At 39.9% G+C, this 16,873-nt stretch overlaps 1 protein-coding gene across 2 annotated transcripts; it reads left to right on the top strand.

Moving 5' to 3' along the window:
* Positions 1–4,409: 4,409 nt before the first annotated feature.
* LOC133523677 (splicing factor 3B subunit 3) lies at positions 4,410–13,517 on the top strand. Of its 2 annotated transcripts, XM_061859355.1 has the most exons (15): positions 4,410–4,568; positions 4,826–5,071; positions 5,490–5,855; positions 6,203–6,677; positions 6,928–7,085; positions 7,335–7,511; positions 7,945–8,252; positions 8,994–9,149; positions 9,335–9,519; positions 9,697–9,863; positions 10,354–10,558; positions 10,730–10,869; positions 11,107–11,784; positions 12,007–12,281; positions 13,324–13,517. In XM_061859355.1, exons 2-15 carry the CDS (start codon positions 4,846–4,848, stop codon positions 13,462–13,464), a joined length of 3,657 nt encoding a protein of 1,218 aa, XP_061715339.1. In that variant the 5' UTR covers positions 4,410–4,568; positions 4,826–4,845; the 3' UTR covers positions 13,465–13,517. The 2 variants fall into 2 exon arrangements, with proteins under 2 accessions (XP_061715339.1, XP_061715340.1); XM_061859356.1 differs by lacking the exons at positions 8,994–9,149; positions 9,335–9,519; positions 9,697–9,863; ... (3 more) ...; positions 12,007–12,281; positions 13,324–13,517 and adding an exon at positions 7,786–7,834 and having other exon boundaries at positions 7,945–8,083.
* Positions 13,518–16,873: the final 3,356 nt, after the last annotated feature.

Genomic DNA, 16,873 nt, shown 5'->3' with positions numbered 1-16,873 from the left:
TTAAACAGTATAGCTCTTATAGTTTCGGAAAAAAGTTTCTGTGACATAATCGGACAGACAGACGGACATGACGAATCTATAAGGGTTCCGTTTTTTGCCATTTGGCTACGGAACCCTAAAAACGATAAATGTAAGAAGTTAGGCAGGATCAGACATTTTGTGACGAGTGATTAGTGAAGACCTTTATTTTATTAAAATGTCGGGTGAGAAATGTGCAATAAGTACCTACTTATATAATTATTAGGCAGTGTTTTTTAGGGTTCCGTAGTCAACTAGGAACCCTTATAGTTTCGCCATGTCCGTCTGTCTGTCTGTCTGTCCGAGGCTTTGCTCCGTGGTCGTTAGTGCTAGAAAGCTGAAATTCAGCATGGATATATAAATCAATAAAGCCGACAAAGTCGTACAATAAAATCTAAAAAAATTTTTTTTTGAGGGTACCTCCCCTACACGTAAAGTGGGGGTGAATTTTTTTTTCTGCTTCAACCCTACAGTGTGGGGTATCGTTGGAAAGGCCTTTCAAAACTAATAGGGGTCTTCAACAAACATTTTTTGATAAAGTGAATATATTAGGAGATAATCGCTCCCAAAGAAAAAAAAAATGTGTCCCCCCCCCTCTAACTTTTGAACCATAGGTCCAAAAAATATGAAAAAAATCGTGGAAGTAGAGCTTAAGAAAGACTTTAAATGAAAACTATAGCGGACATGATCTGTTTAGCTGTTTTTGAGTTATCCCAAAAAGTTAGTAAAAAGACTAATTCGGTACTGATTATGCAAATTTGCCTATTTGTTTAACTCGCGTGAAAGGTACCGTTTCATCCCTTGGTTAAAAATTTACTATACTTTAAGCTCCAGTTTAGCTTATTGTGACGGAAGAGTAACTACGGAACCCTACACTGAGCATGGCCCGACATGCTCTTGGCCGGTTTTTTTATTATTAAATTAGATATGCTTTATAATAATTAACGGTGAAAGTAAGCGTAACCTTATGCTAAAATAGCTAAAATAAGGATTCTGTTTATTTATTCACTCAATAAAAAGTACTGAAGTTCTGAAAACTTACTAGGATCGTGTGAATATTAAACAGAATTATTTCTAGTATATGGTGGCCAGTTATTGGAATGTGGCCAGTAATGGGTTTACCCCATATATGTTATATTTGGGTGCACTACATTTTTTTATAATTACTTTTCATATAATACAGTGTGATGTATCGTTATTTTGAATAACGTAATAAATGGCATACTACCGTAATACCTAATTAACGGCATACATAATGTTATTATTGGTATAATGGTCATAAGGTAGGTATACGTACACTTCGTCTAATATACATTGCCATAATTATTACATATTCTAAAGCATATTATTTGTTCTAACAAGTGAAATGATGACATCACATAATTAGTTGCATGACTGAACTGCGACTCCGCACAAACGAATAACTGGGTCACAATTTTTTTCGTTGTCTTGCTTTTCGTCCCCAAAAAATGTAACGGAGTGATGAAATGAAATGTTGTATTTAATTTTTCTCATGTAGAATATAATCTTCAGGTAGAAAGATATAATATACCTCTACTTTTTGGGCCAACTACTTGGCCAAAGGAAGATTAGGTTAGGATAGAACTTCGACCCCCCGTAGAATAAAATATGTACCTAGCAAAAAAACGTAAGGTTTCAACTGCGGCCCCCACAGAATCAAAAACCTTTAAAAAATTGGTTAGGTTGAGTTAGGTAGCATGTTAATCTGTAATTAATTATACGGCCTGCGTACTACTTGTTATAAAAAATTATGTAAAACGTTACGTTATCATTAAATTAAATATGACAAAAGATGTTATAAAATATATGTATTTATACTTGATAAAATTGTATAAAGTATTACGTTATACAATAATATAATATTACAAGTCATTACAAAATATGTCTATCGCTTTGCCCGAAGGTTGATAATGCCTTATAACAAATGTTTGATAGTTATATGTTTATTTTTAAATAAACGCTTATGATCATCGTCATGCTGGAGAAGCTAGATACGAGTATTTCATAGGCCTACTAGATCGGTACTAGGGCGAGCGTATGCTAGCCACGACTTAAAAAGGAGTACATTAAGAGGGAGGACTAGCTTTTCGAATCATTAATCATAAATAAATCATAAATCATTTATTTCGTGGTAAAACTTAATTTACTTCAGAAGTATTACAAAAAAAAAAAAAGATTAAAACATATTGAAATAGTTTACCACGAAATGGGCTCGCCTCAGCATAATGCTGACCTGAAGGTCAGCGCTGATCTTCCGGTGAGACCATTTGTGGGCCAGGATTGCAACTGTACGGCACGGCCTCGTAAAACGGAACACTTCCACTTGCGACAGCTACTAGCACCATCTACGTCTCTCGAAATCTACGAATCTAACGATTTTTTTTATGGTAGAGGAGGCAAACTAGCAGACGGATCACCTGATGGTAAGCGATTACCGCCGCCCATGGACACCTGCAACACAAGAGGGGTTGTAAGTGCGTTGCCGGCCTTTAAGATGGGAGTACGCCCTTTTCTTGAAGGTTTGAAGGTCGTATCGATCCGGAAATACCTCAGGCGACAGTTCATTCAACAGTTTAGATGTGCGAGGCAGAAAGTTCCTTGAGAAACGCACAGTTGTGGACTGCCAACCATCTAAGTGGTGAGGATGGAAATGTCGCGTAGGGCGATGGCGAAAAGAAGCGGCAGGGATTAATCCGAACAATTCCTCGGAGCACTCCCCGTACGTAATTACGGTAATAATACGGTTTCCACTAACCAAATCTTAACAAATCACTTTGATTTTGATGTCGATCGCTTCAGCATAATGTAATCTAGGTTTATAGGTTTCGCTTTTATGAAAAAAAAATTGTTTTGCAAAAAAAAAAAAAAAAAAGAAAACCTACTTTTTCATTGTGTCAATAACATACACTTTTTTAGATTACAATACGGTTGCAAAAAAAGCGATGTTGAAGCCTTTCTCTAATAACTTCATCGATTCAAAACCTGATTTCATGACCTCGATAGAAAAAAGTCACGAACGTACCTTAGGTCTAAAACGCACCTTAAAAATTTGTAACTATTCTTGCACAAAAGCTAAAAATATAAGTACAATAAATATTAGCGTATATCCCTGGCAATACAGAGAGGTAACGCGGCCAGCGTTATGGGATCTTTGCCGCAGGCGGAGGCTTTAGAAGGGGTATTCTTTTTATAACTAATTTGTTTTTTAGTATATCTTTTAATTTTAGTTTTATTTAATATTAGTTTAATTTTTAAGTAGTTTTATTTTATGGCTTGTTCATATTATATTTCAAAGACCGTGTTTGTACTCGATAGCGATACATGATTGAACGTAATCAGCTCGATAGAAAATAATTGCAAAGATTGGTCTTAAAGTACTTACTTATATGTAGATTAAAAATGCATATTTTGTTTTTGATCGAACTCATTGATTACTTTTATTATATCCATCTTGTCCGTCCATCCTCTGCCTTTCCGTATGTCATACACATGACACAGCCTATACTCGACAACTAAGGTATGATTTTAACGAAATTTGAAACATACATATTTGTGAGCCGCTGTTTAGTTTAGATGATTAATGATAAAACATATTTTTTAGGGGGGCATTCCATACATGTAATTGTAAGCACTGATCAATGTGAACGAATTTAGATTATATTGTAAGTATTAAGCAATGAATTTAAATTAAAAAAAAACAGTAAAAATCAACATGTGACACATTATTCGATATACATATGTTTAAAAACAATTTTAAAACCTTAAAGTTTTTTGATTAAGTAAATACTTTTGAAAATGATCGCTCCGATAGTCCAGAAAAAATGTGTCCCCCTCCACCATGCATTCACCCCTAACTTTTCAACCGGGCGTACAAACAAAAAATTTGAAAAGAAAAGAAAATATGAACCTTAAAAAATGCTTAAAATGGCTTTGATCGCTGGAGCCATATGATTTTTGTTTTAATCATGTTTAAGGCAGATACCTTTTTTTTAATTATTTTGTTTAGTAATTTTTCGTTCAAAAGATGAAACAAAACTTGGGGATAGAAACAAACAGGAGTCTAAAACCAATTTGCTAAAACATCAAAAGTATTCACGCACACCGTCAGCGTCACCCAGTGGTAAGAATTGAAAACTGTATTTATTTGATATAAGCGCCATCTATTTATGATAAGGAAAACTGCTCTCATATTTGATGTAAGCGCCATCTAGCGATGAATAGCATACATACATGCATTACCACAATGGTAATACTATTAATTGGTTTGCCTACTCGCCAGTAGATGGTGCAATTATAAAAAGTATGTAATATATTATTATAATAAAATGGCAACACCATAGGTATAAAACCAGACGCCATGATGGAAAATGCTTCTTTTTGATTGGTCAGTTTTATGGAGATACATCGTGAATCAATGGTACTTGTGCCGGCCGCCATCTTGCGGTCGTGTGAGAGGAGAAGTGTAGGCACCGGCAAGTTACAAAAATATATCAAGCCGCATTGCGGCAATCGACCGTCAATTAATACAGGTAATTACACAAATCATATTATCATACACGTGTGTTGTGATTGTAACTATTATTTGCACTTGGTATCTCCATGATAGATCTGTATCATTCGTGGTCGTTTATAGGGTGCAATATTAAACATGCTCACCCATTCGAAAATACAAGATTCTCTCTGTTTTCGTCAGTTACGAGCTTAACATAATTACACTAAATTTATATATTCCATTGCGGGTTACTCGCGATTGTTAGGACGGCTCAAGTGACCGATTTTGTTTCAGGTTGAGTTGAATGATTCAAAATGTATTTGTACAATTTGACTCTACAAGGCTCTACAGCCATTACCCATGCGGTTCACGGGAATTTCTCCGGGACGAAACAGCAAGAGATAGTAATATCTCGTGGGAAGATCTTGGAGTTGTTACGACCTGACCCCAACACCGGCAAAGTGCATACACTGCTGAAAGTGGAGATTTTCGGCATTATACGTTCGATGATGTCTTTTCGGCTTACTGGCGGCACTAAAGGTAAACTTAACTTTTTAACACGTGTATTTATTAAGGGCACTAACAGGTTAGATCGACAATCGTTTATAGGTTAAGTAGGGTTATCATTTTACCATGTGGTTTGAAACTCATTTTTTATTCACTGTCAATAAACTGCAACAAGACTGCGACTTATGAGTGTAATATCAGTATACTTTATTCGGTAATATCATTTAAAATAAAGGTTAGGTATCATGACATTGACTTGCATCGTCTTGCTCCATCTTTCTACGATACGAAAGAATGGGATAACTAGATGCAGAGATTATAAATGCCATCGCGTCGCTCTTGGTAATCTATATGATGGCTGGGATGTTCGTTGTAATGGCACATTTCTCTGCTAACAAAAGTATTCCTTAGACAATTTTTTTATCATGCTTAATGCTATGGTTCTTTGCAGATTATATTGTCATAGGATCTGACTCTGGGCGCATCGTCATCCTGGAATATATTCCAGCTAAGAACATCCTTGAGAAAGTTCACCAAGAAACCTTTGGGAAATCTGGATGTCGCAGAATAGTCCCCGGACAGTACTTAGCAATTGACCCGAAAGGCAGAGCTGTTATGATTGGAGCCATTGAAAAGCAGAAACTGGTGTACATATTGAACAGAGACGCTGAAGCGAGGTTGACCATTTCTTCTCCATTGGAAGCGCACAAGTCCAACACACTGGTGTATCATATGGTTGGAGTGGACGTGGGCTTTGAGAACCCCATGTTTGCTTGCCTTGAGATTGATTATGAAGAAGCTGACTCTGACCCTACAGGTAATTATAATGCTTTTCATTAATGGATATTTCTAACATAACAGTAAGATTTCTGCTGCACCAATTAAATTAACATATTTTAGTTCAATAAATTTTATTACATGCAGCAAGGGGTTAATATAATTTAATTCAATACAATTTGATAACATAGTTAATATTTTAACTATATGAAGTTTCAGGAATCTTTGTTTTCTCACTTACAGTGGGCAATATTTTTGAAGTGATTATTTTGAGGTCCGTGTTTCCGATTGATAGTGACGCAAGATCCTCCTTTTTATGATTTGTGTACCTATTTTCCATGGCTACTTAGATAAATATTAGATTGTTAATATAAAAATTGTTTATAGGTGAAGCAGCACAAAAAACTCAGCAGACATTAACATTCTATGAATTAGATTTAGGCCTGAACCATGTTGTAAGAAAATACTCTGAGCCTCTAGAGGAGCATGCCAACTTCCTAATTACAGTGCCTGGTGGCAATGACGGACCCTCCGGAGTACTAATTTGCTCTGAGAATTACTTGACATACAAAAATTTAGGAGACCAACATGACATTCGCTGCCCTATTCCTCGCCGCCGAAATGATTTGGATGACCCTGAGAGAGGCATGATCTTTGTATGTTCAGCCACACATAAGACAAAATCAATGTTCTTCTTTTTGGCACAAACTGAACAAGGAGACATCTTCAAGATAACCATTGAAACAGATGATGATATGGTGACAGAAATAAAACTAAAATACTTTGATACTGTTCCAGTAGCCACTTCTATGTGTGTCTTAAAAACGGGATTCCTCTTTGTAGCCTGTGAATTTGGCAACCAGTAAGTAACTTATTTATTTTTACATGCATTTTGTATGCATGTGGAACCTGTGAGATGGAATGGTTCCTCTCTCACATTTTTTTTGTAACCATGCTATAGTAAAGATTCCCTGAACCAAGGTCCTACCCTTTTTATGTGGGGTAATGCACACTGATGGTGGACTTACAATTAAATGCTTAAATCTTTGTTGGAAAACTGTAAAAATGTGGAAGTTTGAAAGTGATAAAAAAAACTTAATGTTTCTTTTCAGTTACTTGTACCAGATAGCTCACTTGGGTGATGAAGATGATGAGCCAGAGTTCAGTTCAGCCATGCCCTTAGAAGAAGGCGACACATTTTTCTTTGCCCCAAGGCCCCTCCGAAACTTAGTGCTTGTGGATGAGCTGGATTCACTCTCTCCTATATTAGGTAAAATGTAGTTTTTTTGGTAAATTTTAGTTTTTTAATGAATGATTAGCACAAAGTACTACAACCCTCAATAAATTGTCAAAATTATCTATGATGTAAACTATTTTCGCTCCGTGTTTCATCTGAAAAACATTGACGATTGCTTAACCAGATCTGAGATATTTTTAACTTTAAATAATTATTTACTTGATTGAGTGCACCATTGTGTTACACGGTTCTAAATTAACATTAACATGTTTTATTTTTTAGCATGTCATGTAGCTGATTTGGCTGGGGAAGATACGCCTCAAGTTTACTTGGCATGTGGTCGCGGACCTAGGTCATCCCTGAGAGCCTTAAGGCATGGCTTGGAAGTGGCAGAAATGGCTGTGTCTGAGCTTCCAGGATCTCCTAATGCAGTATGGACAGTCAGGAGACATAAAGATGGTAAGAATTAGTTTTCAGCATATGCAAATTATTGATGTCAAAAATTTTGATGTAATTACAAATTTATATGAGAGAGACAAAACAGGTTATATCTTATAAATGTTCACCAAAAGTAGCCTACAAAGGAGCTTAATGATTATATCATTTGGTCCGTGTTACTGATAAACCGTGACGCTACCCAATAACCACTTATGAATGCTCCTTTTTATCAACAAAATACTAATAAAACCCTGGTTGTTTGTCATACATAAACACCAGTGGTTTTTCTTTTCAGAATCTACTTACGGGCGATGAACATTGAGATGGTCTCACCAGATGCACAGGTAGGCATCGGGCGCTCAATTAACTTCATTGGGGCTGCCATCACATGAAGAATTATCAAATTGATGGCTACCCGTTACAATTTTATCACCTACTTTTCTCTTGGTTGCAGAGGAATATGATTCATACATCATTGTGTCATTCGTGAACGCCACACTGGTACTCTCTATTGGCGAGACTGTCGAGGAAGTGACAGACTCTGGCTTCTTAGGCACGACGCCGACTCTCAGCTGCCACGCGCTCGGAAGCGACGCCCTGGTACAAGTGTACCCGGACGGCATTCGGCACATTCGCGCCGACAAGCGTGTCAATGAATGGAAGGCTCCTGGCAAAAAGACTATCGTAAAATGCGCAGTCAATCAGAGACAAGTAGTCATTGCTCTTACTGGTGGTGAACTGGTCTATTTTGAGATGGATCCGGTAAGTGAATAGGATTTTTTTTATTTTATAATCGACGTGTTTGCGCGGCCGTGCCTTCGGGCGTGGCCGCGTGAGGGTGGTGCGTAGCTGCCCCATGCAGTGACAAGCCCACAACGTCGAAAAGCATGTCAACTTCCCTTTGGGTTGAGGTTGGCACTCGGCATATTCCATAGCCAAGCTGGAGCCGCTCAGGCCGTGAAGGCGGCAAAACCATGCCGTGGACAAACATTCATTCATTTACTTTTTACTTAACACTTTCGACACCGCGTACCCGACACTCGGGCACTCTTAAACTTTACTCAGATGCGGCGTACCTGGTAGTCTGGCACGAGCTATAAACCTACACGCGACCCCAAAGTACCCGACAGGCGGGCAAGCATTGCATCTTCGCTACCTCAGGGCTGCCATTGCCACTGCCACTAACAGAAAAAGTCTTCTGATTATTATGTACTTGTGTGGTCAAAAAATTGGTGCAGTTGATTATTATATTTTATTACTTCACTTTGTATTTTTATTTACTTAACCTAATGCGATTACAAAATAAAAATTCTTATTAGTTGCTTACGTTAAATTGCATACACGGGTATGGGTCCGCGTCGTGCGGCATTGAGTTGCACGTCGTTGCTCGACTAGCGAGTACTGTCGGTTTCTGGGGTATTGTACGAAATTTTGCCTGGTTGCGAAAGTGTTGTTTAAAAATTTAATTGCTCATAATTAAGATTTCTTGTTTTTATATTACAGACTGGTCAATTAAATGAGTACACAGAAAGAAAAAAGTTGTCATCAGATGTGTCGTGCATGGCTTTGGGCTCTGTAGCTACTGGAGAGCAAAGAGCTTGGTTCTTAGCAGTAGGACTCAATGACAACACTGTCAGAATCATCTCCTTGGACCCATCGGTAAGATCCTTAGAATATATAGGATATTTAGTTATTATGTCACTCAAATGATGATACCAGGACACCACTGATGGTTCGTGATTATAACAACCCCAAAATGCGTTATTCAATCAATTCTGAAAGTTCTTGTTCTCATGAAAATTACTATTAGCTTTTATGAGTTTTACAATGTGTTATGTTTTTAGGACTGTTTAGCGCCAAGATCAATGCAAGCCTTACCTGCTGGCGCAGAGTCACTATGCATAGTGGAACAACCATTTGAATCTGGTGCAAAATCTGCTTTACATCTCAACATCGGTTTAAGCAATGGTGTGTTACTGAGAACAACACTGGACTCTGTCAGTGGAGATCTAGCAGACACGAGAACAAGGTTCAAATATTTTATGAGTGCTCAGTGTTACAGAGATTTCTATGATGTAAATATTTACGCTCCGTGTTTCATCTGAAGAACATTGACGATTACTTAACCAGATCTGATAACATTTAATAAGAGATACAAAATATCAAATAGTAAACTCTGTTAATATTCTCAATTTTTTTTTACCAGGTACTTGGGATCAAGGCCAGTTAAGCTATTTAAAGTGAGAGTTCAAGCAGCCGAGGCAGTACTAGCAGTGTCATCGAGGACCTGGCTTGGATATCATTACCAGAACCGTTTCCACCTGACACCACTCTCTTACGAATGTCTTGAATATGCTGCAGGATTCAGTTCAGGTAGTCATTGAGTCAAATACTTAGGGATTACATAGGGTGGCTGTTTCAGCGTACTCTAACGCAACTCTGTGGTACACCTTAAATACTTAAGGGGTACCATAGATATACATCTATACAGTAGTCATGAACCATCACCAGACTTATTGGTGATGGTCTTTGTTGTTGCATAAGTGTGGCTGGAGCAGCCATATGTCAAATCCATTGTACACCGTACACGACGTGTTTGCGCGGCCGTGCCTCCGGGCGTGGCCGCGTGATTGTGGCGCGTAGCTGCCCCATGCAGTGACAAGCCCACAACGTCGGAGAGCATGTCAACTTCCCTTTGGGTTGAGGTTGGCACTCGGCATATTCCATAGCCAAGCTGGAGCCGCTCAGGCCGTGAAGGCGGCAAAACCATGCCGTGGACACATACTTTTTCAATAGTTAGTACTTTTAAATACACAGCTGTTACTTTATTGATATATATTCATAATTTTGATTTTCTTTGCAGAGCAATGTGCGGAAGGTATTGTAGCGATCTCGTCCAATACTCTGAGGATTTTGGCACTCGAAAAGTTGGGAGCGGTTTTCAATCAAACTTATCTACCACTGGAATACACGCCGAGAAAATTTGTCATTAACAGTGACAACAACCAGATTATTATTTTAGAGACTGATCACAATTCCTATACAGAAGAGATGAAAAAACAAAGAAGGTAATAATATATTCAATGTATTTATGTGCATTTTTAAATATCGAATGATGACAACACACACACAAAACCTAATTTATTTGAGGATATACCTGCAGTACTGACTTATTTTAGTTAGTGAAACTGTAGAATGTTAACACTGCATTAGTTCTCAAATGTCTAATCATCATGCAGGGTTCAAATGGCTCAAGAGATGCGCGAAGCGGCAGCCGGCGGAGGACCCGAAGAGCAGACGCTCGCCAATGAAATGGCCGACGCTTTCCTCTCCGACGTGCTACCCGAAAACGTTTTCTCGTCTCCTAAAGCTGGCGCAGGTAATTATGGAAAAAATATAGCACCTCTTAATTAATGGCCACGTTCTCTGGGCAAGAGCAGACGATGTCTCGGAGCACGCTGACTCTAATCGGATGTGGCCATATTATATCCCAGCGTTAATCCCAGATGATCTTCCCATAAGTCATTTGATTCAAGCTAGGGAGACATTTATTTACTCCTTAGTGTCGTTGATATAAACGAAGGGCTCGTATTAATGTATATCGTCGTGGTGGCAGGCATGTGGGCGTCGCAGATCCGCGTGGTGGACATGGGCTCGGGCGGCGCGGCGCCGAGCACGCTGGCGCGGCTGCCGCTGGAGCAGAACGAGGCCGCCGTGGCGCTGTGCGTGCTGCGCTGGGCCGCGCACGCCGAGCACGCGCAGCCGCACCTCGTGGTGGGCGTGGCCAAGGACCTCGTGCTGTCCCCGCGCGCCTGCGCCGAGGGCAGCCTGCACGTGTACAAGCTGCACGCCGCCACCGGCAAGCTGGAGCTCGTGCACAAGACGCCCGTCGACGAGTACCCCGGCGCGCTCGCCGCCTTCAACGGCAAGCTGCTCGTCGGCGTCGGCCGCATGCTCCGCCTGTACGACATCGGCCGCAGGAAGCTCCTCCGCAAGTGCGAAAACCGACACATTCCCAATCTCATAGCCGACATCAAGACTATCGGTCAGAGAATCTTCGTCTGCGACGTCCAGGAGTCCGTATTTTGTGTGAAGTACAAGAAGCGGGAGAATCAGCTGATCATATTCGCCGACGACACGAACCCGCGATGGATCACCAACAGCTGCCTGCTGGATTACGACACGATCGCGATGTCGGATAAGTTCGGGAACATCGCCGTCGTCAGGCTGCCACAGTCCGTGTCGGATGACGTTGACGAGGACCCCACGGGAAATAAAGCTCTTTGGGACAGAGGTAATTTTATAAACTTTAAATATATTTGTTAAATACTACATGGAATTAACAAAAGTAAAGTGCCTCGATCTCAAGTAATGAACTAAATGATGATACTCAAATTTACACATGCTAGACTAATGAAATGCAATGATTCTACTTATCCGACTCTGACGTAAAATATTTATCCTATATCAGCATATTTTTGTACAAAATTGTATTAAATATTCAATTCTTTTGCAGGTCTTCTAAACGGAGCATCTCAAAAGGGTGAGATAGTCGTTAATTTCCACGTGGGTGAAACTGTAACGTCTCTGCAGCGAGCCACGCTGATCCCTGGCGGGTCGGAGGCGCTGCTGTACGCGACCCTTAGCGGCTCGTTGGGAGTGCTGCTGCCCTTCACCTCGCGGGAAGACCACGACTTCTTCCAGCACCTCGAGATGCACATGCGAAGTGAAAACCCGCCCATCTGCGGACGGGATCATCTCTCCTTCAGAAGTTATTATTACCCAGTAAAGGTAAGTTTTACTTTTGGGCGGTTCCTTAGACTATTTGTATCCGACAGAGAAGAGAGAAAGGTTGATTGATTTCTGAACTAACGTGCGGTGAGGAAACGTACAATTGCTCAAAGTTTGTGTGCAGAGTTAACTATTTTCTTCTTCAAGATCATAATATTAGTTTAGTAAGAATTTTCATATTTGAAACCATTTTAATCGACATATACTTGAGCGTTTTCCAAAAAAATATCGAAAACCCGATTCCCACAGATCCTGAACGTTTTAGGTTCTTCCAATTCTGAATGACTAGCATATTCAATACTGATGCTAAATTGCTAAATAAATCTCCCAAAAAGTTGTATGGATATTTTAGTTTCCACTACGTCACACATATACAAGAGAAAAATATATCACTATAACGTGACTTAATGGAACAGACATTTTGTGCCATCTTTTTAGGGTTCCGTAGCCAAATGGCAAAAAACGGAACCCTTATAGATTCGTCATGTCCGTCTGTCTGTCTGTCCGATTATGTCACAGCCACTTTTTTTTCGAAACTATAAGAGCTATACTGTTCAAACTTGGTAAGTAGATGTATTCTATGAACCGCATTAAGATTCGCACCGCACCGCACCGAGATCTAGTAAGTAGTTTTTTTTAATACGTCATAAATAGTACGGAACCCTTCATGGGCGAGTCCGACTCGCACTTGGCCGCTTTTTTTTAATGGTAGGATAGAGGTTGAAGATTCTTTTTTTGAGAATCAGCTATTCAGTTTTTTTAAACGCTCACTTAGAAATAACTAAATCCACGGTTAGTCAGCAGATACCCACTTGTCGTGGATACTTGTGTTACACTGTGGATAGATCAAGGTCCTTGTGAGGCGACGCGCTGACTTGCCGTTATGGCGGTCTCGCGTGGCCAGCATGGACTGCACTCCTGAGAGTCGAGAACGTCGCTTTCGGCGTTCTCGTAGTATTTGGAATGAACATTTCCCTAAACGAAACTATAATTACATCTATCATTAAAAACATTCTTATATGATTTTTGTCTTTCTTTTCAGAATGTGATAGACGGTGACCTTTGCGAGCAGTTCAACTCGCTGGAGCCCGCGAAACAAAAGGCGATCTCAGGCGACCTGGAGCGAACTCCCGCCGAAGTCTCCAAGAAACTAGAAGATATCAGAACTAGATACGCGTTTTAAGTTATTTTCGATTGTGATTGCATTTCTAGATAAGAATTAAACTGTTAAGAATATTTTATTACCTAAAATTATTTTCACCACAAAGGCTGGTAAAGGCAAAGGGCAATCAGGATTGTTCAAAAACGAATCTGAAAGTTTTTTATCCACATGTGGGCAAAGTAATCAGATGCAAATTTTGAGTTGTTTCCTTATGTTAACTAGTGGAATTGGAGTTTTAAATAGCCGGGTCCACACAGAGCGAGCATACGCACGAGGCAATTTTCTCACTCGCAAACCAGCCAGTGTAGACGTGCCTCGACCGAAGCGGCGCGTGCGTTTTCCTCGCCCGAGCACACCGCCTCGGCCAAGGCACGTGTACACTGGCCGGTTTGTGCGTGAGGAAATTGCCTCGCGTGTATGCTTTTGAAATCTTACGCTTGCTTGGTAATCTTAGTATCAATATAAGCATGAGCGGTTAAACCACTTTGCCCCCTTGTAAAACAAATAACTACTACACAACTAGCTTCTGTCCGCGACTTGTCTACGTAGAATCAGATTTCCATAGTAAATTCCACCCCAACTTTCACCCCCTTAACACATTCACTGCCAAGAACACGATGTTTTATTTTGTACTGGAAACTGCGAACTCTGCACCGAAGGTGTTAAGAGATTATTTTCGGGATTTATAAGTTTGATCGAGCGCAATGTATGAATAGCCTTGATTTGCTGCTCGGTCCAGTCCGCGGACTTATAATATTAGTATGGATTGATAAGAATCATCTTGCTTGTGAAACGCTACCGCTCCACACTGCTTTACATTATGTGGCCACTTACGTTGCCAAAAGTTGACGTTGGACAATATCGCGAAATATGGCGCCATTCAGCTCGATCTTCAACAGACTGTATATCTCTGACCTTGAAAAGTTAAAACAGGCATGTATACCATGAGAGGTAGGCTCTCATCGCCAAGCCAGCCAACATCGAAAATTGTTATCTGCCGCACCGTTCGAATATGCAAGAGTGATAGAATAACGAATTTTCCGTTAGCGGTAGGCCCTCTGGTTCGACAGACTGTCGATGACAATTCGCCGTACATTGCCTGATCAACAATAGGGAATATTATGCGAAACTGCGTAGGGGGCGCCACTACCACAATCCATCACAATCTGACGGTCTACCGCGAAACAAGAAAATCGACATTGCCTCTGCATCATAATTGCATATTTGAGCGATGAAGAGGCAGATTTTACGAATGCTGCTACTGCTGCACTCTGGCGACATTTCAGTAATACTCCCTATTACCAAAGAGAATTAGAAATAGAGGTGTATTGTCAAAGAAAACTTTGTAGCTACCTAGCGGCGCGACACAATTAAAACTTATAGAACGCCATTTGACTTCGTTCCTTAGTATTTTACTGATATGAGTAAAATATCAAAAAGTGGCGCCATCTCATAGATCAAAGGTATAACAATATCGTTTCGAGCGATGGCACCATAACCTTTAGGTAATGCCCGGCAATATGGCGCCACTTTTTGATATTTAACAAATTAAACACATATCAGTGAAAGGATAATTACGTATAATTCGAATTTGATTTTATACTGTTTTTATTAAAATATCCTATGCTGCCAGCATCCTAGGATAAAAGTGAAATGGCGTTCTAAAACTTTTAATCATGTGTCAAAAGATGGTAGTTAATTTACTGTGGCTACAAAGTTTTCTTTGACGCCACTTTTAGATATTTAACAAATTGAAAATGTTTTTGTTGCCACAGTTAGAACCATATAGGGTCCATCTTGTGGCCTGAATCGTAAACATGTATTATTGCCACTTCACGCCAAAGCAAGTGCTGCCATCTACCGTTTTCGGTACGTTTTCTTGTGCATAGTAGGTTCTGCCATCTTTTGGGCTACATTGGGAGCATAAACTTCAGTCTCCTGTGCTGCCCCTACAGTTTATGCACGCTCCTTATTTCGGGCCACACTGCGTAATCCACAACATCCACGAAAAATTGGCATAGCAGGAGTTACGTGCGTGTGTATGTTGTGTGACAAGCATCACGCACTCTACATCAAACCTAACTATTGTTATTACCTGTACGATTCCTGTATGTAGGTAATAATAGCCCTGGATTTCCCGCAAAAGTGTAGCGCATTAATGTCATAGCGCTACAGGTTATAGGATAGGGATAGGGTCTCGACTCCAGCCAGCGTCGAAGAATGCAACGCCAAAGTGGGGCAGATGTTCCCAGCGTACGGCGTATAGTGTAGGTATATCATGTCGGCGGCCGATCGTAAAATCCGCCAAATCTTGTAATTTCTAGGCATATCATTAAATGCCGCAATTTCATGATATGCCCAAGATTCGCCCAGGAATATCACAGAGGCAGATCGATAAGAGCAATGTGTTCTACGATATTCCTGATTACATACGGTGGTACAGGGATCGGAACCGGTTTTTTGCAAAAACATCGAAATAACCATATATTTCGGTTTATTTTATACTCAAAATGTAGGACTCAGTTGTGTTTTTAGATAACGACTTCGTATTATTAGATTGCCCGATTAGGAATGAAATAATTAACAAAGAACGAAAAAATACCGGTTTCCGATCCCTGCGGTGGTATATATGGTATTGGTATAGTGTACCAAACACCTCGTAAAGTAGTGTTTTCTGCATGACAAATTACGAAGTCACAAAAAATAGTTATTTACAGTACATATGGTGCTACTTTCTCGCACGTGTGCTGTATATATACTGTAAAACGTTGTATGATACACGTGCGAATAGGTAATTCGCAACGAATGTTTTAGTTTATCACCACTCGTTGCGAATTTCCTATATTCTGTACTTGTATCGTAAATAACTATTACAATACAAGTGCGGACAGTAGAAAATTCGCAACGAGTGACGATAAATACCTACTCGCACGTGCAACGTACATACAAAACTACCCTCAAGAAATGCTACACAGTTTACAGTACAGATGGCCCCTTAAACTTTCTATATAATTAGCCAAGGAAAGTGCTCATTCCCGCACTAGTGCGGGACAGTAGCACCATAGTAATGTACTGTAATAGTAGATATGTTTTTTACTACGTCGATGATGGCAAATAAGCATACTCCGTAACCTATGTACGCCTGCAACTCCGGAGGAGTTAATAAGTACATGCGCGTTGCCGAGCCTAGCACGCGTGCGGCGTGGCGTGCTGTGTCCTACTACAGAAAGCGAAATTCGAGACATTCACAGTGCACATACCGCTCTTTTGGACATATTTAGTTTAAGGACATAACCGGGGCACTTTTTAAAAACATGTCTCAGTATAATTGTTTACTTAGCATTTCTTGAGGGTACTTTCATTTCAATTAACCATTAAGGTGAAAATATCGTTATTTATGGAACATGGAGTTAAATATCAGAAAAAAAAT

The sequence above is a fragment of the Cydia pomonella genome, chromosome 12, assembly GCF_033807575.1.
Source record: "Cydia pomonella isolate Wapato2018A chromosome 12, ilCydPomo1, whole genome shotgun sequence".
Classification (NCBI taxonomy): domain Eukaryota; kingdom Metazoa; phylum Arthropoda; class Insecta; order Lepidoptera; family Tortricidae; genus Cydia; species Cydia pomonella.
This window is presented reverse-complemented; position numbering and strand designations above follow the sequence as displayed.